The sequence below is a fragment of the Lissotriton helveticus genome, chromosome 5_1 (genome assembly GCF_964261635.1).
Source record: "Lissotriton helveticus chromosome 5_1, aLisHel1.1, whole genome shotgun sequence".
In the NCBI taxonomy this organism is placed as follows: Eukaryota; Metazoa; Chordata; class Amphibia; order Caudata; family Salamandridae; genus Lissotriton; species Lissotriton helveticus.
In genome coordinates, this window is record NC_136065.1 from 5,795,430 (window position 1) to 5,818,590 (window position 23,161).

Consider the following 23,161-nt stretch of genomic DNA (forward strand, 5'->3'; position numbering starts at 1 on the left):
CAGCACTATTGCCATACCTGTGTCACTTGTTAATCAGATGTATACAAGCCAGTATATTCAAACGTATATCTCTGTGTGGACACCTCAATGGATTGTTTATAGTGATGTCCACGGTATGTCATCATTTAAGCCCTTACTGTCACTTTTGAGATGAAAAATCAATTTTTGTATTTTTGACGAACAAAAATCTGGACACATCACATCATGTGAGGGGGGATGAAAGGATGGTCTAAAACGACCCACCTCATGTCCTCTGCTGTGTGTTTAGAGGTCAGGAAGTGGCTGGTCAGCCTCGTTGATTGTTTGCGGCACCTGATTGTGCTTTTATGTTCACCAATCCTCAATTTTATTTTACGGGTGGTGTATCCAATATATCTTAGGGAACAGGGACAAGTGATCATATATATGACCTTGTCGGTGTTACAATTAGTGTGCTTTTTGAGGAGCCACGCAGGAACTCTCTGCTGTTATTCAATAGCCATCATCCTCGGGCCCTGAGGGAAAATCTTCCAGGTGCCGCAAACAATCAACGAGGCTGACCAACCACTTCCTGACCTCTAAACACACAGCAGAGGACATGAGGTGGGTCGTTTTAGAACATCCTTTCATCCCCCCTCACATCAGTGATGTGTCCAGATTTTTGTTCGTCAAAGAACAAAAATGGATTTTTCATCTCAAAAGTGACAGTAAGGGCTTAAATGATGACATACCGTGGACATCACTATAAACAATCCATTGAGGTGTCCACACAGAGATATACGTTTGAATATACTGGCTTGTATATATCTGATTAACAAGTGACGCAGGTATGGCAATAGTGCTGTATTTCATAATACATAGCCATACTCTATACTGCCATGACACAGATATCCTGTAATTTTGTTGTTCAGCATGTTCAAATTTTAAATCCCAATCATGTCCATCTCTAAAAACTTGGCTGTGTTGGGCGCTATTTCGGCATTATTGTTTGATAAAATCATTTAACAATAGTATACCGGCTTAACACCAAGCGGTAATAACAAATTCGATTTCCATTCGATAGTCTATTTAATGAAGATACAGCTATTATCCTGTATCTTGCTGTATAACGCGCTCGTTGGATCATTGTACCTTTGCGCATGCGCGATAGAATGCTTACTAGTCTGTGGCGCATGCGCGATAAGACGTACTAACTGCGCATGCGCTACTCAGACTAGTGTCCCGGTCACTGCTTGATCGTAATGCGCGGTACTCGCGCACGATCGGCCACATTCTTGCAAGCAAATGTGAAGTCAATTATTCACTTAATCAATTAGTACAGCGCTTAAATAGACGCACGAAAAAGGATCTGGTTACCTTCACTCCGACTCGGACGCTGGTGTGAGGTACCGCCGGACAGGTAGGCTCCTTGAGAGTGTCTGTGATATAGATTTGCTTTTGAACTGATAAGTACCTTTCCCCTGCTTTCCTTTTTCACCTGGCTTCTCTACATGATAGTTTTCCTTTTTAACTTGGCTTCTCTACATGAGAGTCTACTGGAGATTATGATTTAGCACTGTCTCAATCAATAATTTTTCCAGTTTTTTCTTCTGAATTGTTGAATAAAAGCTATTTGGGTTCTTGATCAAACCCTGCCTTTCCATGCCTAGTTGTAGCCATTCCTGTTTGTTGAGGGTTAGTCTTTCTTTTATAAAACAACTGGCTTATGTTAGTAGATTATGGTAATGAGGGAGCAATGTATCTACACACCTCTGAAAAGTTTCTGAGGTTGTTTTCTCTTCATATTTCCATTTCCACTCTAACAGAGCGGGGCCTCATTTTTCCCGAGCGGGTGCCGGGCGAGGTGAGGTTACTTCCCACAAAACGCTGGGTAAGTAGTACATTGCAATAATGTCTTGTTCACTTGTATCAGAATAACCAGGAGAACCATGAGCCTTCTGGGCAGCGTTGAGAGTTCTCTTCGCTATGTTTGTGTTGTTGTGTTTTGTCTTTTTATCACCGAGGGACTATTACACATTAGTTCATTGTATGTTTTGTGCACTATCTTTTTTCTTACAGGATAGGAGAAATGATTACATTTCCACCAGCAAACATTGAGGATCCAAGTTCCTGGTAGGAGTAATTTAATGTGTCTCTGCACAATATGAGTATAATTATCCTCACGAAATATTCTCACATTTCTGTAAATACTTGTTTTGCAGTCGCTATTACTATCTGGTCCTGAAGAAAGCTGGACAGTTTGTCCCTTAGAGCTGAAACATGTTGACCCCACTGCACTGCGCCATTGTATAGTTATAATTTCAAACTATCAGGTGTTGTTTTAAACTTTGACACTAGGACAATACTTATTAAACACATTTTTTGCCCTAGTAGCCAATTTTAGTTTCCTATTTTCTCACTTTATTTTCACTAGCACTGCACACCATCAGCACCATCTGAAATACACTGTGGTTAGAAAAGTATTTCGATAATCCATCTCAGCAAGATGCATTGGGCGAGATTTGGATTTACCATTCGTATCCCACATGATGACATTCCGCCATAAGGGTGGGCTGATGGGAATTTTTCAACCTAGTGTCATTTCTTAATGTGGCTATATGGTCCCTCGGATTTCTAGTCTCAATACGACACACAAATAGTTCCTTGGACCAGACATCTCCTACTATTTTTCTTGCTTAACAGCTAGCTCCAGGATGCAATTAGGCCACAGTGCTCACAGCATGACCTGTGATACGTGGATGCCAACAGGCATGACCCTCTCGGCAATGGCGCTTATGGAGAAAGTGAAGAGAGAGTTGGCTCGGCATAGGGCAGTATTCATGATGTCAGTAGTAATATAGGCTCAATTCGCGATCCAGAAGCTTAAAACACGATGCAAGCCCTCAGCGCCTCTGATCCACCATGCGCATGTGCAACAGAAACAGCAACTTGTCACTCTAACAAGCACTAGACCATGCAAGTCTTGTGAATAATGAATCTGATTTGATCCACTACCGGGGCAAGGAGTTACATGATACCTTTCAAACGCCTATTGTCTGCCTTGCTTTTCCAAGTAGTACTAGATGTGCACATGCGCTAAGCCACCATGACAATTCTATTCCAGTTCCACTGTGTCGAAAGTATTGTCACTGTAGGCTGAAGGAGGGGATGCAATGAAGGAAAGAACAAACATTCAGTGCACAGAAGACGCGCGGCCGCCATTGTGTAATATTATGCGGCGTGCCACGATGGGAAAAATAATTTAGAATGTTGATGTACAAGGACTGAATGTATTTTGACAGCAACACTCAACAAAATAAAGGATGCGGCCGCCATTATTAAAGTTCTAGCGCGGTGTGCCTCTTTGTAAACAAAATAATTTAGCCTTTCTTGTTGTTTATGTCCTTGTCTTATGGGCGAGCCGCGCATAGGAAAAGACAGCCGCGGTCTCCATTGTTGTACCCGAAGCATGCCACACTGGTGAAAAACAAAGCGTGGATTAAAAAAAAAAACATTAGAGTAAGTGCGGCGTGCCGCACTGCTTAAAAAACAAGTTCTCTGCGTGGCGAGGGGTCTGGGGAGCAGGGGAGCGGCGTTCCTTTGAAGTCGGAAGGGTGGGAGGGAACGAGCATATGGGGTGGTAGGGAACGAGCATATGGGGTGTGAGCAATAACAAAAGTAAGAGTCCCCCTGGAAGTGAGGCCGAGCGCGTGCTGGCGGAGCTTCGCGCTTGAATGTCTCACATGCACTGGGCATAATCCGCACTCCAAAACCTCTTGGTAGGATTTGCTGGTGGCCCTCTATATCTCTCGCCAGCAATGCGCAAGCGCATTGGCAGGCGAGACCTAAAAAGGCCTTTCACTTCTTTGCACCCAAAAAAGTGCAGAAACACCGGCGCAGCACCCAGTCTGAACCCTAGTTCTCCGAGAGCCTAAGGTCACAGAAACAAACATGTAGGAGACTAGAACAAATTTGGAGATCTGAATATGATCCTCTAGATAGAGTGACTTACAAAAAAGCCATTGCGGAATATACAACGTTGATACATAGGGAGAAAACAAAATACTTTTACTGAAAAAATTCTTTCGGCTGAAAACGTTTTATTACAATAACTAAATTATCAAAAATGATAACAAAAAAGGATAGCAGAGGAAATATAACCTTTTGCGATACCCTTGCCAGCTTCTTTCAAAGTAAAGGAACTGAGGTCTTCGATTCCATAGCTCTCGGGAATGACTTTCCTACAATTCTTGATGGGTTCTCTCCCCTTGACAGACAGCAGGTTTTGAAAGTCATAACGGCATGTACATCAGGGTCCCTATTAGACCCCTGCCCCCCTCACCCCCCCAAATCATACCTTTAGCTCTAAGGATGTTTGAAGAACAACTCATACAAATCCTCAATAAAGTGCTAAGCACAGGACATATTCCACTGAATGGAAGGTTGCATCCATCCTACCCTTAGTGAAAAAAAGCAACCTGGACTCCCAGGAACCCAGTAGCTATAGGCCCATCTCCGGACTTCGTAAAAAACATTAAATAACTAATTGATGGCCTGTATTGACAGCAATAATCTGCTGGACCCCTCCCAAGACGGTTTCAGAAAGGCTCATAGTACAGAAACTTCCTTGCTTGCTGCCTCTGAAGAGATCAAATGGACCATGGATAAAGGTGGTCAATCCAGCCTGATATTACTCGTTCTCTCTGCGGCTTTTGACACGGTTAACCACACTATCTTGATTAACCGATTAAGGGAGCTGGGAATAAGAGGCGTAGCCTTGACTTTGAAAGACTTTCTAGCACATAGAAGAAATCATGACATCTTGGGCAACTTTACCTCACAACAACTCAGTTTGCCATGTGGGGTGCCGCCGGGCTCCTCAATAAGCCCCACCCTTTTCAATTTTTTTACGTCGCCCCCCCCCCCCCCCCCTGGTTAAACTGATGAAGTCCTTAGGGTTCTCAGTGGTGTCTTATGCCGATGACACATAAATTGTGGTGTCAATCTCCAAAGATTAGGAAGAAGTGGGCCTAGATTCAGCTCCTGTATGGCTCAAATCGATCATTGGATGACAAGAAATTGCCTAAAATTTAATTCTGGCAAAACAGAGGTGCTACTTTTCGGAAACAAAAGATCATTTTGGTCGCCAGCCTAGTGACCCCAGAACATGGGGCCCCTACAGACGCCTGTTCAGAAAGGAAGGAACTTGGGAGTTATCTTTGATGACAACTTCCACTTTGACCAGCAAGTAAAAGCACTATCTTCTTCTGTATTTTATACACTAAAACTAATAAAGAAAGACAGTCCTTTCATCCTGAATGAACTCTTAAAAACAGTTGTTACCTCCCTTATCCTGACCAAGCTGGACAACGGAAATGCTCTCTTTATCGGTATCCGGAAAAAGTCATTACAAAAACTACAAACACTACAAAATGCGGCAGCGTGATTGCTTGCCCGAATTCCTTAACATGTGTCAGCAGTCCAAACACTGGTCAATCTGCACTGGCTACCCACAGCAAAAACGTCTAGAGTTTAAGACATTATGCATAACCTATAAAGCATTGCATAACTCTGGACCAAGCTATTTTTGAGAAAAGTTGGCCTGGTGCTCCCCAGGCAGAAAGCTCAGATCTTCGGACACAAGGTAACTTTCCACTCCTAGAGCAAAGCTGGCGACTTAGAGTGGTGGGAGTTTTTTACTGAAGGCAGCTACGCTCTGGAACGCCCTACCCCTGCCTATTAGGAACTATTCCAACTTCCTGAGTTTTCAGAAGCAAGTCAAAACTTGGCTGTTCACACTCCGTTAATTAGTGTCAACTATCGGTCCATGTAGCACTGCACCAGTTTGCACAAGCGCCAAGACGCCTCCGGGCATTCGAGCGCTATACAAATCCAAAATAAAATAAAATCACTGTTTGATTGACATTAGTAAAGTATTTTTATACTACTGTAAAGTATTCGACTGCCTTTTCAAAACAATACTTACTGTATTTGAAAAGTATTGCTATTCTTGAAACTGTTACTTACCTGCAACTGAGTTCATCTTGGTTCTAAATTAAAATAACATAGTAATAACATTTTATACAAAGCAATTGGTCTGAAGTTCAGTCTTTGAGTGTGTGATATCATTTGGTGATTGAGTGTGTACATCAAATTCTTAACAGAGCCCTCTAATAAGCCTTACTGCTCCACCACACTGCCACAAATAGAGCTTTTAGTATTATCTACTTATACCTCTGTAAGCCTCTGGGGTTTCACTGGACTCTGTGCACACTATACCTTACTTTGGTATAGTATATACAGAGCCAGCTTCCTACAGTATTTCTCACAGGTGAGGACTGGATCGTGGACGATGGATGAGGAGGTAATGCACTGGTTACTCACCGGTGATCTCCATTACTCCCAGTCCAAGTCTTCCAAGATACAGTCCGGTATAAAGGGTGAGGATTGATTACAGTGCATCTGGTTTGTGGTTTGTTGTTTACTTGGTAATAACAGGAAGTGATGTTCTGCTGGCATCTGGGTAGTGGCGGCCAAGTTGGGGGAACTTTTTTGTGTCCGCTAGAGAACAGTGCCTGTAGGGAGGAGATGAAGACTCGTGCGTAAGGACTGTATCGGGGAAGGCGTAGACTTGGAGTAATAAAGATTATCAGTAAGTAACCGGTGCAATCCCTGGTACTCCCAGCAGCGAGCTGCCTTCCACAACACACAACACAACATAGGGTCTTGTTCATCTAGCCCGTCTGACTGTCCCTCGGATTTGTTCTGGCTTGACAGACTCTATCTCTCTTTCTTAGCCTGGACTTGGATGAAGCCCCCTTGGTGGTGGCTGCTGCCAGCCTTGTGAAGGGCCTCAGCTATAAGTACAAGGAGGAGTTATCGGCTCATCTGATAGTGGCGGGCTGGGACCGGCGACGTGGAGGACAGGTGAGTGATGTTAAATCTATACCTGTTTATATATTATCTCATTGTCAATTTGTAGATCTTTCATTGATGCATCTAGCTGTTTATCCAGCTATCTATGTTATGTTATGTTAATTAATTTCGATTTATATAGCGCCAAATCACCAACAGGTCTCTTAGCGCTTGCTTTGGGAACCCGTCCTGGCTTTCCCTGCGAGATAACCCCTACTGGGCATCCCCAAGGTGAAGACCAGGCATCCCATCGCAGTGGGGCCGTAGTGGAGATTAAGCAAACTATTGCCCAGAGTTGCAGAGTGTGAACCCATGATTCGAGTAGGCACCGAGGCGAGAATTATCGAGTCCGTGGACATTTTGAGCTCAAGACCCTGCCGCGTCGGGAATTGAACCCTGGTCCCGGGTCTGACCTCTGCATCAGGGTCTGCCTCCTCTAACCAGTGAGCCACACTTCTCCACTATCTGTCTATCTATCTGTCTATCTTCCTATCTGTAGTCTATCCGTTTGTTTGTCTATGAATATTTCCCATTTTTCCCACAACTGCAGCTATTGTTGTGATCCACATGGTTTGTGTATGAATTCAGGTTCGTTTTTTGACCTAGAATCTCAGGGTATTGTGGTTTAGCTGCCAAAAGTGGAACTCACTACAGCTTTGTGAAATGTGACCTCATCAATGAAGTCCAACAAACAAATTCAGCACACAGTGAGCAGTCAATCTATGTGTGAAGTTAATACATAATTCATTATGCCAAAATGAAACAAGGGGTGCAATTTAAAAGTCATATTTATGAGGGATTCGTTAATGTTGTGTGAAGGAAGGAACATTTCCTGGAAAAAGTGGATCAATATTGGTATTGGTGAACCCGGTCAGGTGTGACTGGTTTGAGGAATGGTTGACTTCAGTGTAGTACTGTAGTATTTAAACTCATCTGAAGCTGAGCAAAGCAAATATGGTATTCTGGAGCTGATTCTTGGAATCTGTTACTAAGTAAGAGAGAGGAGGTTTCGCCATTTGTGGTGGATCTGAGGAAGAGTTATGTTACCGGTGTCTCAAGATATGAGAATCTTCATTAACTAGAACAGAAATATATCACATAATCTGTTGATTTCTTGGCTCACAAGAACAACACATCTCCATCCGGTCCCCCGCACGAAACTCTGCCGTGTCGGGGGTCGCTCTTTCAGACTATTGGGAGCTAAACTCTGGAACTCCCTTCCCCTGAATATCCGCTGCCTTGACAACTTGTCTGCTTTTCGCAAAGCAATAAAAACTCACCTGTTCCCACTACTATAAGACTCCGCCCTCCCCATCCCCTCCAAGTAGGCTATGCTATGGTTCTTAGCGCCGGGACGCCCCGTTGCTGGGGCAGCTGTCGCGCTCAACAAACCCGTAACATAACATAACATAACATCTGTCACCGCCTCTGTGCATTATCGTGTAGCCTTCATGGACAGCTATCAACCCCTTAATAATCATGTGAACAGGTTATCTTCCTATTTTTCTTTAATGCAGCTTTTCCACAAAATGTTGCCCCTTCTTCCCAGTCACTCTTGCCCTCTTGTGATGGAGTCAGCTATCCTAATTATTCTGAACTATAGCAATTTGTTATTTTTAGGTTTCAATGTGTTTATTCGTTGCAGTATATAGAAGAAGTGAGGCAATATAATCTCTGACGTAGCATCAACATTCAGCTAACGCCAGTGCTGTTAGCAATGCATTTTAGTATACAAAACAGAAACAAAACTCCCCCCATTCCCACCCACGGGTGCTCGTATACATATATATTGCTACGTGACCATGATTGTAAAATACACAGCTGAGAGTTTTTTTTAGCTATTCCAGAATTTCTAGGCGCACAACCAGGGTTGCCGCAAGGTAATGGTAACAATTAGGTAGTCAGTATAGGCAATGAGGCGAACGGTAATCCCTCACAACCGCTCTGGGATGGACCAGGCTTGATCCACTCAAAAAATGTTGTATAGTGCAGGGGCATGATTGTGAAACTCTGGAGGGATGCTAGCCGCTGGGCGTAATTATGAGTTGGTCAAGCACAAGAGTCTGAGATATTTAGGGCAGGTAAGTCCTATGCATTCCTGTGATAGCAGCGAGATAAATGCCTGCCAAACCTTCCAAACATATCTACCTGGGATTGTAGTATCATGGGGAGTTATTCCATTCCGCATAGGTGCCAGATACTGTGTGAAGGGAAAGGTTAGCGGGTTGGGGAGGTTCAATAGTACGTAGGCCGGGAATCGAGGGCGCTGGGTGTCCAGGGGGTAATCTATCTCTCATAGCACACGGTTCCAGTATTGAGCTAACGATGGGCACTCCCGCAGGATATTTAAACGATCAGGGAGGATGGAAGGGTCAGTAAAATACCTGCAGCTATATAGAGTCTGTAAAATGTAATCTCGGTGTCCGGACTGCCCAGGTGAGTAGTACTTTGTGAATGTGTGGAGGGACACCTAGGTAGCTGCTTGGTAAATGTCTAGAACAGGGACTTTGTGAACTCACACCGTGGGAGCAGCTTTGGTCCTGGTGGAAAGAGCTTGCAGTGCTTCTGGGACGGCTGTTTGGCCGGTGTGTAGCAGATCTTGATGCAGAGCACGATACAGCACAAAATGGTTCTTTTCTGCACTGCCTTGCCTTTTCTTTGCTGTAGAGAACCCCACATAGAGCTGATCATCCACCCAGGGGTCCTTGGTGCAATGTATATAGAAGCTCCTTCCTTCTTGGGCTCCGGAATGTAGCAAAAATATCAACCATGACATGCTTACACGCGCACCATCTTAATAGCCCCTTTGGCCAAAAGGGCTTTGTGAGAAACTGGCTTAGTATATGGTGCTCACTTATGTAAGTGTAGCACCCTGCACTAATCAGGACAACCCTTATTGTGATTTAAGAGGTCTTAGATAACCTTAGAAAGCTCTCTAAGTGGTAGCTGTGGAGAGCAGCCTAGGGGGTCAGTCCAGCAGGAGTGTAAAACAGCTTATTTTGCCACTACTTAATCTTAAGGTATGGGTTAAGTGAAAAAGAACCACACCGTGTAGTTATAAAAAATATGTATTTATTATTAACACAATACAATATCTTCTACATGGAGATATATGCACAATACGCACAATACTTTGTCAACAGAATAAGCAAGAAACACAAATACACAGTGGTCACCAGGGGGGGAGACCAAACCATATATTTTAATAGTGGAATGCGAACCACGACTCAAGTCAAGAGGGGACCCAGAAGATGTAAAAGAGTCGGGAACCCAAGGAACCACCCACGGTGAGTATCTAGGAACCCCACGGAGATCATTTGCATAGTGGGAACACAACTGCGTACTCAATTGAAGTCAATGGGTAAGTCTCGGTTGCAATTTTAAAGAAGGACCCTTCCCAGTGTCTGTGAAGAAACCTCTTGGAAGATGGAAGGTTGGAGAGTCACCCCACCTGTGGATCCCCTAGAAACCAGGATACCTACACCAGGGAAGCCGGGTGCATAGGTGCAAAGTGGTGTCGGAAACCAAAGTCAAACTCAATGGAGGACTTCGGGAAGTTGCCGCTGCTGGAGGAGGTTGAAAGTGTCTAGTAGAACCAAAAGGTGGATTCAAGATGAGAAGTACCTGCAAGCAGAGGGGACAGAGTCTATGCCACTCAGGACTGAGTAGGAGTCACGGAAGACGAATGCCCACCAACGTCGGGTGTTTCAGGAGAGTTGTTGTGACCTTGGAGCTGCAGCTCTGAGGACCAGGTGATGCTGTGAAAGACTAGGAGTCGTTCATGACCTTTCCCGCGTCGGATGTCGAGAGTTGAGGAGTCGGTGTCCATGGGCACACCAACAAGCTTTGGCAACTGCAAACAACGTGGAAAGTGAAGAAGGTGCAGTGTTAAGACCAGCTAGGTCCAGACGACTCACCACAAGGAGGGGAGTCAGAGCAGGCCCGAGCAATCAGGGGAACCTGCTGAAATCGAGGAGGCCCCTCAAATGGACCCACAGGCGGGAGGCACTGGAGTTGCGAGAGGACCTCGAGCAGCTCACCAAAAGAGGCAGGCTCACGGTGCAAGGGATGCGATGAGGATGAAGATCTTGGTCACAAGAAATGCTTGAGGTGGAGGCTACTCGGAGCCAAAGATCTCTGGGCAAGAGAGTCAACAAGCCTTCGCAATGGCAAGTCGAGGCGGTGCACAGGGGCTCGGTTCCTGCAGCTCCGACGAGGGATACGGGCCTCAAACTCTGCAAGGGGACAGGGCTGGCCTCAAGGGATGTGAAGAACCACCACCTGTGTTGCTGAGCCTTTTGGAGTCCGTGGGATCCCAGGATCAGCAGACCGGTCAGCTACGTTGCGGTGCCTTCAGATGCAGGGAAGTGACTCCTTTACTTCAAGGGAGATTCCTTCAGGTGTCTTAGATGTTCACATGCCTTGGAAGGTTCCTGTATGGAGCACAGGCACGGTCTTTGCAGCTGACGAGCAGGGCAACGAGACCAGGAGCAGCAGGAGCCTTCCCAGTTGCAGTCTCGATACCCAGAGCGAAGTGTTGCAAAGTTCAGAGTGCCCAGACGGTCATAGTAAAAGCGGTGTCTTGATGTGAATCTTGTCACACGACAAATCTAGAGACCCACCTACAGGTAAGCCCTTAAGTACCCTTAGAAAAGGTTTAAGATGATTCAGGGTTACCTCCCAGTGGAGTGGTTGGACTGTGGGGAGGATACTCCGATGTCCTTTGTCCAGTTTTGCACCAGAAGGGGAGCCATCGGCTCCATGAGCTGCTTTGGACTGGTCTATGCAAGGAGGGCACAAAATGTGCCCCTCAAGCAGACTGAGTGGCGCTGGCAAGTGCTCCCACCATGCCCCAAAACACTAAACCTTGTCTGGGAGGTGCTCACAACTCCCTGTGACAGAATACCTATTGTTCTGCCTTCCCTTGCTCGAGCTTGGCTCAGCAGCAGGAGGGAAGAATCTTGTGTCTGGTCGGCAGCAGCCATGTTGTGCTGTCCGAGTCTGAAAGACTGGTACCGGGAGCACTGAGGGCCTCCCCCTCCCAAAGGAGCTTTACAGTGCATGGAATCATACCCCCCACACCGTATACGGTGTGGGAGGTATGATTCCCACATGTTTGACACCAAACATGACAGGATTCGTTCCAGCAAATCTAGAGATGAGCATTGCGTAATGACGCATGACCACTCTATGTATCTTAATGGCTGATTCACTTACAGTCCGGTAGAATGGACTCCGAAGGTTGTAAGTGTGTCCTGCTCATGCAGGGGCACCCCCTCACTTAGAACCGAGCACCCTGCCTTCAGGATTGAAAGGCCTGCCTTAGGGAAGACTTATAGGTTTTAAGTGCAGTGACCTCCGATGTAGGGAAACTTATATCTTTCGTAAGTGGTGCTAGCACCAGCTTACACAAGCTGCAATACAGGCCCGTGGTCACAATTTAAGTGGTCTCCCATGGGTGGCATAATACGTGCTGCAGCCCATGGGAAACCCCTGGTGTGCCTATGCTCTGGGTACCTTGGGACCATATACTGGTGGACTTATAATGGTACACCAGTAGCCAATCTGGGATGATTCTAAGTACTCACCATATCAATTTAAGGGAGAAAACATCAGAGACTGGGGTCCTGGTTAGCAGGATCCCAGTCAGACTAATCAGAAACAGCATAGCACCAGGCAAAACGTGGGGGTAACCATAAAAGCAGGTCCTACTTTCCTACAGGCTTGCACTGTCAGTTGCAAAAGGCAGAGCTGGGCCTCTATCAGTCGTTGGGGATGAACAGTGGAAGGGGTATAAGGAAAAAAGGAATTGAATTGCATATCCTTTGCGGAGGTTCTGAAGCACCCACCTGTCCGAGGTGATTGCTCGCCAACCCAGATAGAACTGGTGAATTTAGCCTCCCACCGGGTGGCTGTGTCCCTGCAAGGACACACTAACGAGGTTGTGGGAATGACGCTGCGGGGTGGACAGAGCACGGTGGACTGAGCAGCACTCTGACCTTGGCTGCAACTGCAAAACTGCTGGGTTTTCTTGAGGGTGAGGGTTGGACTGGATGCTAGCAACACAGAATTATCCACCTTCGTGATATTAAACCCAGATGAAGTTCTCCTTGAGGGAACAAAACGCATTAGAAGATTAGAAATTGAAATAAAGGCTTTTGGTACAATCTAAGTGCTTTGGACTGCTTAGCCTGGTGCGCCCCTATTTGTAGCTGCCCCTTTCAGGATCTGGATTATAGATGCACCACTCAGCGGCTGATGCTGGGGTATCAGTGCACAGGACCACTTACTGATGAAACTGGCTTGAGGTGCAGAACCATATGTCCGCTGTTGAAGCTTTCACTTCAAAGTCACAAATAGAGCGGTGGACCTGCTTTGCTGCAGTTGGTGAGGTGGGGCAGAGAGACTAGAGAGCAAGGCATAGCTCTACACTCCTTGTAATGTTCAAGAGCAGATTCAGCCTAATCCTCAAATAAGCGAGTCCCTTCAAAGGTCATTTCCATCAAGGATATCGCTGGAGAAAGTGGTGGAGCTCAGCCATGCATGGAGGTGAATGCCAACACTAGAACAGCTGGCAAAGCCTATGATGTCGGTGGAGTTAAAACAACAATGAATTGTGAATTTGGCTGCATCACGACCATATTGAACTGCACGAGACAGGATGGGGAGGGGGGGGGAAGACCTTCAGGCTGACAGGGAGGACTTGTGCCACCAAGCCCTGACGGTCCATCAAGCAGCTGATGTTAACTGAACGGAGGCCCAGAATACTGGAAGAGAACAGACATTTTCCAATCATTTCCACGCACTTAAATGTGAAGGATGCTGGAAGAGAAAAGCCTGGATGCCTGGAGCAGGATGAAAGTGCCTCTCCACCTGATGGTTGACTGGCGGTCCCAAGCATGGGTTGGCCTAAGTGCCTAATAGGGTTTCTGTCAGCGCCTCATTTAAAGGTATGTATGAAAGGCTGCCGAGATGTTTGTCTAGACTGGAGAACTTTGGTCAGTACATTTATTTTGACCTCTAGTGTTGGAAGCTGCAGATCAAGGACTTCAGCCTCCCTATGCATTACCATGGCAAAGAAAATTAACTCTTCTGTGGCTGGCTCGGGAGAAAACCATGTCATCTATGAGGAGGTGTCAAGGCCATTAGCTTCTGTAACTAAGTCTTCATACCAGTGAGTGACCTCATACCCGGATTATATTAATTGCCTTAGTCTGGTCCTAAAAGAGAATAGAGGTAGTGTTGTTGACCATGTGGATGTGCAAGTGGCGGTACATCGAGGGGGAGGGGTGGCGTCACTTCAAATTATGTTGACTGGCATCCATGTGCCCAAGATAAGTCATGGCGCTGGAAGCGGCGTCTAGGATGGAGACAGGTAAGATGGGCTCATAGAGTGCAACAGAATGAGTCGGTTGGTGTCCAGAGAGTAGGAGCTCAGAACTCTGCTGCCGGCTGCGCAGAACTCTTTGATCTGGTGCGGCATCACTGAAGGATTCAGAAACTCGGGTTGTGCCATAAAGACCTGGTTCCTACCACTGTCCCATCCTATTGTACCCAAGCTGTGCTGGAACAGATCCCTCTGTTTGACCTTAAAACATTAGAAGCCATCACAGCCCGTGTTAAATAAGTCTCCCCTAGGGATCCCGTCCCTCCTCATTCTCTGACCTCCGTTGCGGGGACATTCAGTAATTCTTGAATTGGTCAATGCTTTCATCTCCACTGGAGTGGTTCCCCCAGCATGGAAATGTGCAAAGGTGAAAACTCTTCTTAAAAAAACAAATCTTGACTGGGATAATCTGGGGAATTATCGCCCCATCTCCCTCCTCCCGATGCTTAGTAAAATCCCGGAGAGGCACGTCAACTCAGTCTTATCCTGGTTTTTAGAATCCAACAAGCTTCTTCACCCTTCTCAGACAGGCTTTCGTCCCCAACATGGGACGGAAACCGCTCTTTTAGTAGTGACTGAGGAGTCCAGGAGAATACTGGATCAAGGTGGTACGGCGGCTATTATTCTCCTGGACCTCGGCGCTGCATTTGACACCGTCAACTATAACACGCTGACTCGTAGACTCAGGAGTCGGGGGTGTCATCACATAGATACCGTCCTTCTTAGAAGACAGGTCCTTTTGAAGGAGCTATAATCTCTAAACGTATGTCCCTCAGCTGCAGTGTGCCTCAGGGATCCTCCCTGAGCCCCACACTGTTTAATGTCTCCATAAGTCCATTGGCATAGATAGTCCATGCATTTGGCATAAAAATAGTTACCTATGCCGATGACACACAGCTCGTGGTGTCCTTAAACCATCCGGAAAGTCATCCGGTGGCCTAGGCTGTTGCCTAGATAAGGTAGCCAAATGGATTGAGTTCTCTTGCCTGAAACTCAATGTAGTACAAAAGGGGGTGGTAATGGACGGAGCATCTGAACCAATCAAACACTCACACCCAGTCAAAAGATCTGGGTTTAATCCATCACCGTTCTTTAGCCCACTCTGCCACCCCAGTTCAGACATGGCCATATGCAAATCAGTCTGACCCTGTGCCTCATGGGAACAGTCCAGCCCGAACTGCCAAGCCATGCCTTCCCTGGACCAGAAACAAGCTTCCTAGGACCGGTTTCTGGCATTCCAGCCGTCTTCAGCCCGGCTTGCTTGAATCCAGTGGCAAAGTGAGCAAGGGACTCACGTCTGAGCATACCCTGCCACACTTATGGCGAACAAAGTGGTACAAAAGGGGGTGGTGATGGACGGAGCATCTGAACCCATCAAACACTCACACCCAGTCAAAAGATCTGGGTTTAATCCATCACCGTTCTTTAGCCGACTCTGCCACCCCAGTTCAGACATGGCCATATGCAAATCAGTCTGTTCCTGTGCCTCATGGGAACAGTCCAGCCCGAACTGCCAAGCCATGCCTTCCCTGGACCGGAAACAAGCTTCCGAGGACCGGTTTCTGGCATTCCAGCCGTCTTCAGTCCGGCTTGCTTGAATCCAGTGGCAAAGTGAGCAAGGGACTCACGTCTGAGCATACCCTGCCACACTTATGGTGGCCAAAAGCGGTACAAAAGGGGGTGGTGATGGACGGAGCATCTGAATCAATCAAACACTCACACCCAGTCAAAAGATCTGGTTTTGATCCATCACCGTTCTTTAGCCCACTCTGCCACCCCAGTTCAGACATGGCTATATGCAAATCAGTCTGACCCTGTGCCTCATGGGAACAGTCCAGCCCGAACTGCTAAGCCATGCCTTCCCTGGACCGGAAACAAGCTTCCGAGGACCGGTTTCTGGCATTCCAGCCGTCTTCAGCCCAGCTTGCTTGAATCCAGTGGCAAAGTGAGCAAGGGACTCACGTCTGAGCATACCCTGCCACACTTATGGTGGCCAAAAGCGGTACAAAAGGGGGTGGTGATGGACGGAGCATCTGAATGAATCAAACACTCACACCCAGTCAAAAGATCTGGTTTTGATCCATCACCGTTCTTTAGCCCACTCTGCCACCCCAGTTCAGACATGGCTATATGCAAATCAGTCTGACCCTGTGCCTCATGGGAACAGTCCAGCCCGAACTGCCAAGCCATGCCTTCCCTGGACCGGAAACAAGCTTCCGAGGACCGGTTTCTGGCATTCCAGCCGTCTTCAGCCCGGCTTGCTTGAATCCAGTGGCAAAGTGAGCAAGGGACTCACGTCTGAGCATACCCTGCCACACTTATGGTGGCCAAAAGCGGTACAAAAGGGCTTGGTGATGGACGGAGCATCTGAATCAATCAAACACTCACACCCAGTCAAAAGATCTGGTTTTGATCCATCACCGTTCTTTAGCCCACTCTGCCACCCCAGTTCAGACATGGCTATATGCAAATCAGTCTGACCCTGTGCCTCATGGGAACAGTCCAGCCCGAACTGCCAAGCCATGCCTTCCCTGGACCGGAAACAAGCTTCCGAGGACCGGTTTCTGGCATTCCAGCCGTCTTCAGCCCGGCTTGCTTGAATCCAGTGGCAAAGTGAGCAAGGGTCTCACGTCTGAGCATACCCTGCCACACTTATGGTGACCAAAAGCGGTACAAAAGGGGGTGGTGATGGACGGAGCATCTGAATCAATCAAACACTCACACCCAGTCAAAAGATCTGGTTTTGATCCATCACCGTTCTTTAGCCCACTCTGCCACCCCAGTTCAGACATGGCTATATGCAAATCAGTCTGACCCTGTGCCTCATGGGAACAGTCCAGCCCGAACTGCCAAGCCATGCCTTCCCTGGACCGGAAACAAGCTTCCGAGGACCGGTTTCTGGCATTCCAGCCGTCTTCAGCCCGGCTTGCTTGAATCCAGTGGCAAAGTGAGCAAGGGACTCACGTCTGAGCATACCCTGCCACACTTATGGTGGCCAAAAGCGGTACAAAAGGGGGTGGTGATGGACGGAGCATCTGAACCAATCAAACACTCACACCCAGTCAAAAGATCTGCCATATATACAGGTGTAAATAAAAAAAATCCTGGATCCATTCTGAGATCTGTGGAATATTCAAAAGGTGAGGAAGCTGCGGCGAAAAGTCTTTATCAGAAATGGGGGTACCAGGGACAATACATAGAACCATAGATGGGTAGGTGTCAATTCTGTTTCACTTAGTCATTTCAGAGACGTCACAGACCACCAGAGTAAAGCTCAAGTTGTCTAGATGTTACTTGGAACCCGGAGGTCCACCCTCTGTATGTTGTTATCTCTGTTACGGGTTCCTAAGGTTTGTTACATGGTTTTGTGTTCTCCGGCTGGCATCTGCTCTCACCGTAGAGGCAGTTTCCAGAGGATACGACCTTGTAGCAAAACTTCCTGTAGTAATTTACACTGGTGGGTTCTGGCGATTGCAATTAAAACAAGCATTGGAAATGCAATCTGTCTTGCTTTTGTTTAAGTTAGAGCTATTGGTTTTGTAAATGACAATCCCCCAGATGCATCAAGCATACATTTTGCGATTCCTTATTTGCGAAAAATAAGGAATCGCAAATAAGGAATCGCAAAATACAATGGATCAAGAAATTGCTATAAAGAATTGCGATTTCTTAAAATTCCTTAATTGCGAGTCGCAAATTGCGAGTCGCAATTAAGGAATACCTCCCCATTCATTCCTATGGGCCTAGAGACCCATAGGAATGAATGGGAAGACAATCTCAATTTGCGATTCGCAAATAGCTATTCGCAAATTGAGATCGCGATTTCAAGGGTGCAGGGGTGTCCAAAGGACACCCTGTTGCACCCCTGAAGTTGATCTGTGCACATATGTTGCGCACACACATGCCCTTACGGCATGTGTGTGCGCAACATGAAACTTTGAAAAATGCACTTTAGTGCATTTTTCAAAGTTTTTACAAATTACCATGAAGTTGTTCTTCATGGTAATTTGCGTGCTCTATTAGCGAAATCGCTATTTTTTAAACTTTATTGCATTGCATTTAAGGAATCTCAATTTGAGATTCCTTAAATGCAAGTAATCGCAATTTAGCGAATTCGCAATTTGCGATTTTTGCATTTGGGATGATGCATCCCAAATGCAAAAATACCGGTCGCAAAGGGGCAGATTCTGAGAATCTGCCCCTTTGCCAGTGGATTTCTGTTTGATTCATCTGCGCCAATGTCTTTTACCTAGGAGTTATGGAGTGTATGTATGTGGTGTGTAGTGAAATTATGTGGGTTGGCTTAGTTAGTTGTGTAATTTTGTGGCATGTAATTGTGTGGTGTGGAGGGGATTTGTGTTGTGGAATTATGTGGCATGGTATGCAATGGAAATATGTGGATAGTAATTATGTGGTATTGAGTGTCCTGGAATTATATGGAGTGGGATTTTGTGAGTTGTGGAGTGTCAATATGTGGAATGGTATTTTGTCTGGTGCAGTAATATGTAGTGGAGTTTAATTATGTGGTCTGCTGTTGAATTTTGTGGCACAATGTGGATTTGGTGTATGTGGTATGTTGTGTAATTTTGCTGTTGAGTTGTAATATGTGGTTTGTGTCAAATTATGTGGTGTGGATTGGAATGGAAATGTGTGGAGTTGAATTGTGTGGCTTGGAACTGTACGGATATCTTTGTGTTTTTGAGAGCTATTGGCATTGTTAATGTCAATGTGTTTTAGTCATGTGTTACGGAGTGGTGTGTATATATGTGGTGTGAATTGGAAGTATGTAAGTTGGACTGGAATTGTTTGTCATGGAATTGTGTGGTGTTGAGTGGAGTTCTGTCTTGTGGAGTTATGTGGCATGGCGTGCAGTGGAATTATGTGGATAGTAATTATGTGCCATTGAGTCTACTAGAATTCTGTGAAGTGGAATTGTGTTTTATGGAGTGTAATTATGTGGAGTGGTATTGTGTGTCATGGAGTGGCATGTAATTGTGTGGAGTGCTAGTGTGTGTCATGCAGTGGCATGAAGTGGAGTGGAATTATGTGGTGTTGAATTTTGTAGCACAATGTGGAATTCTCTGTTGTGAATTGGATATAGGTGGTGTATAGTGGAATTGTGTTGTGTAGTTGAATTGTAGTTTTGTGAGGAATTATGTGGTGTGAAATTACAATTTGTGGAGTTGAATTGTAAGGCATGGAACTGTGTGGCATGGTGTGAGTGGAATTATGTGGCATGGTGTGACTATATTTATGTGGATTGTTATGTGGCATTGAGTGGATGTATGTGGGGTGTATTTATATAGTAATGAGTAGAGTGGAATTAGTTGGAGTTGAATTGTGTTTGTGAATGGGGTTATGTGGAGGGAAAATATGATGCATGGTGTTATATGGTGGGCTGGTTGAATCATGTTTGCATTGTCACGTCCAGCCCAAGTCAATACCACAGTGTTGAAGGCTGTAAGAAAGGTAGGAGTACTAGCGGAAGGGCTCTGCATGTCGGCCACCATTTCTAGTGGAGCCGTCCCTGAACCAAAGATGGACCTACTGCCCCACTGATGTGGCACAAGGTGTCCCTTTTAGCGAGACATTTTTGAAGATGCAGGGCGAGGGAGACTAAAAGAGATGCTAAGCTTGGAGCATTTCAACCCTGGCTGTACTTGAAATTGGAGTTAAATAATCAGAATTTTGCCCTCCTGTTGCTCTTAGTTTATCTATTCTCTGTGTGGTTGGGTTGCCAAGCTGCTGTCTCTGTTCAATGTATAAGGGGACCTTCCATAGGTACTGCACTTACAGGTGCTGTCTGTGCTCTATCCATCCAGTAAGGTTTCAGAATATCGTCCGACAAATATTGTGGTGCTTACAAAACTTTTGCCACTTAAGCGTTAATAAATAAACATTGACACCTAATTAGACATTAAATAGACTGATGAACAGGATTTTCCTGCGAGGTAAGCTTGTATTGTAGCTGCCTGTGCTGTACCTATGAGTCAACATATTACAGACATGTATTCAGTTCTCTCCCATTCCAGTCTCCGGATGATTGCACTTATTGTCCTATACAACTCTGGTCTGTTTGTCTTCCTTTTCATATTAAGCCCTTCATTTGAAAGCCCTCTTTCCCAATTTCCTTGATACCAAACTGGGAGTTGCCATACATATCAATCAATCAATCAATCACTGCATTTCTAAAGCACGCTACATACCCGTTAGGGTCTCAAGGCGCTGGATGGGGGGGGGGGGGCTGGGGTGGGGGGTCTGCTACTGATCGAAAAGCCAGGTCTTGAGGAGTTTCCTGAAGGCCAGCAGGACTTGAGTCTGTCGTAGGCTGGTAGGGAGAGCGTTCCAGGTCTTGGCGGCGAGGTAGGAGAAGGATCTGCAGCCAGCGGTGGCTTTCCGGATACGAGGAATTGTGGCGAGGGCGAGGTTGGCTGAGCAGAGGCTTCGGGTGGGGGTGTAGAAGCTGAGTCGGTTGTTGAGGTATGTGGGTCCGGTGTTGTGTAGTGCTTTAGTGCTTTGTGTGCGTGGATGAGGAGTTTGAAGGTGATCCTCTTGTTGACGGGGAGCCAGTGCAGGCCTCTCAGGTGGGGTGTGATGTGGCTGCGTCGGGGGACGTCGAGGATCAGCCGTGCTGAGGCGTCTGGATTCATTGTAGTCGTCTCAGGAACTTGGTTGTTGTTCCTGGGTAGAGGGCGTTCCCGTAGTCGAGTCTGCTGGTGATGAGGGCCTGGGTGACGGTTTTTCTCGTGTCAGGGGGGATCCATTTGAAGATCCTGCAGAGCATTCGGAGGTTGTTGAAGCAGGACGCTGAGACGGCGTTGACTTGCCTGGTCATGGAGAGTGTGGAATCGAGGATCACCCCCAGGTTGCGTGCGTGGTCTGTGGGTTCCGGGACTGTGCCTAGCGATGTGGGCCACCAGGAGTCGTCCCAGGCTGATGGGGTGGGTCCGAGGATGAGGACCTCCGTCTTGTCTGAATTCAGCTTCAGTCTGCTGTCCTTCATCCAGTCGGCTACGGCCTTCATTCCTCTGTGGAGGTTGGCATTTGCGGTGTGGGGGTCTTTGGTGAGGGATATGATCAGCTGGGTATCGTCGGCGTAGGAGATGATGTTGAGGTTATGTTGTCGTGCGACGTGGGCGGGCGGTGCCATGTAGATATTGAACAGCGTCAGGCTGAGGGAGGATCCCTGTGGGACGCCACAGATGATCTCGGTGTTTTTTGAGCGGAAGGGTGGGAGGCGGACGCTCTGGGTTCTGTCGGAGAGGAAGGATGTGGTCCAGGCCAGGGCCTTCTCTTGAATTCCGGCGTTATGGAGGCGTGCTGATAGGGTTCGGTGGCAGACTGTGTCAAAGGCTGCTGAAAGGTCCAGGAGGATGAGGGCGGCTGTTTCTTCTTTGTCCATCAGGATCCTGATGTCGTCAGTGGCGGCGATGAGGGCGGTTTCGGTGCTGTGGTTGCTGCGGAATCCGGATTGGGAAGGGTCCAGGATGTTGTTGTCATCGAGGTAGCTGGTTAGCTGTTTGTTGTCAATCTTCTCTGTCACTTTTGCCGGGAACGGGAGCAGGGAGATGGGCCGGAAGTTCTTGAGGTCTTTGGAGTCCGCCTTGGGCTTCTTCAAAAGGGCGTTGATCTCAGCGTGCTTCCAGCTTTCTGGGAAGGTTGCTGTCTCGAAGGAACTGTTGATTGTTTTCCGGAGGTGGGGTTGCGATGGTTGTGCTGGCTTTGATGAAGACGTGGTGAGGGCAGGGGTCAGATGGGGATCTGGAGTGGATGGAGTTCATGGTTTTGATGGTGTCTTCGTCGCTGACGTGGGACCAGGCGGTCAGGCGGCTGGTGCGGGTGGTGATCGCAGGGGTGGTGGACTCGGTGGTGGGTGCGGGGGTGTCGGAGTTGAAGCTGTCGTGGATGTCGGCAATTTTGTGGTGAAAGAAGGTGGCCAGGGAGTTGCATAGGTCTTGCGATGGTGGAATGTCGTTGGTGTTGGAGCTGGGGTTGGAGAATTCTTTCACGATGCTGAAGAGCTCTTTGGTGTTGTGTGCGTTGTTGTCTAGGCGGTCCTCTTGGCGGTCCTGATGAGTTAGTGGTGTCTGCGGGTGGCGCTTTTGTGGGCTGAGTGGCTGTCTGGTGTTCAGTCGTGGAGCCATTTCTTCTCCAGCTTCCGACAGGTGCGCTTGGAGATCCGGAGGTCTTCGGTGAACCAGGCGGCTTTCTTGTTGGTGTGGTTGGTTGTGGAGGTCTTGAGAGGGGCGAGGGTGTCGACGCAGTCGTTGATCCATTGTTTGAGGTTGGTCGCGGCGGTGTCTGGGTCGGTGGGGTCGGCGGGTGGTCTCAGGGTGAGGGTGGTAGTCACTTGATCCTTGGTGACCTTGCCCCAGCAGCGGCGTGGTAGCTGTTGGGTGTGGTGGTGTGTGGCGGGTTTCCTGAAGGAGAAGTGGACGCATCTGTGGTCGGTCCAGTGGGGTTCGGTGGTGTGCTTGAAGGAGACCAATCAATCAATCAATCAGGTCATTTGTAGAGCGCACTACTCACCCGTAGGGTCTCAAGGCGCTGGGAGGGGGGGGGGGTGCCGCTACTGCTCGAACAGCCAGGTCTTGAGCTTCTTCCTGAAGGAGAGGTGGTCTTGGGTCAGGCGCAGATTGGTCGGAAGTGAGTTCCAGGTCTTGGCTGCCAGGTAGGAGAAGGATCTTCCTCCTGTTGTCGCTCTTCGGATGCGGGGGACGGCGGCGAGGGCGTGGTTGGTTGATCTGAGGAGGCGCTTGGGAGTGTAGAAGCTGATCCGGTTGTTGAGGTAGCTCGGGCCTTGGTCGTGTAGGGCTTTGTGCGCGTGGGTGAGGAGCCGGAAGGTGATTCTCTTGTTGACCGGGAGCCAGTGCAGATCTCTCAGGTGTCCGGTGATGTGGT

General features: G+C 47.4%; 1 protein-coding gene across 1 annotated transcript in view; it reads left to right on the forward strand.

The window, feature by feature from the left end:
* The window catches only part of LOC144752887 (proteasome subunit beta type-9-like), a 118,751-nt gene that overhangs the window by 49,344 nt on the left and 46,246 nt on the right, over positions 1 to 23,161 (forward strand). The window contains exon 3 of the mRNA XM_078640714.1: positions 6,756 to 6,885. Within this exon, the coding sequence (XP_078496840.1) occupies positions 6,756 to 6,885 (130 nt within the window). The remainder of the gene's footprint in view (positions 1 to 6,755; positions 6,886 to 23,161) is intronic.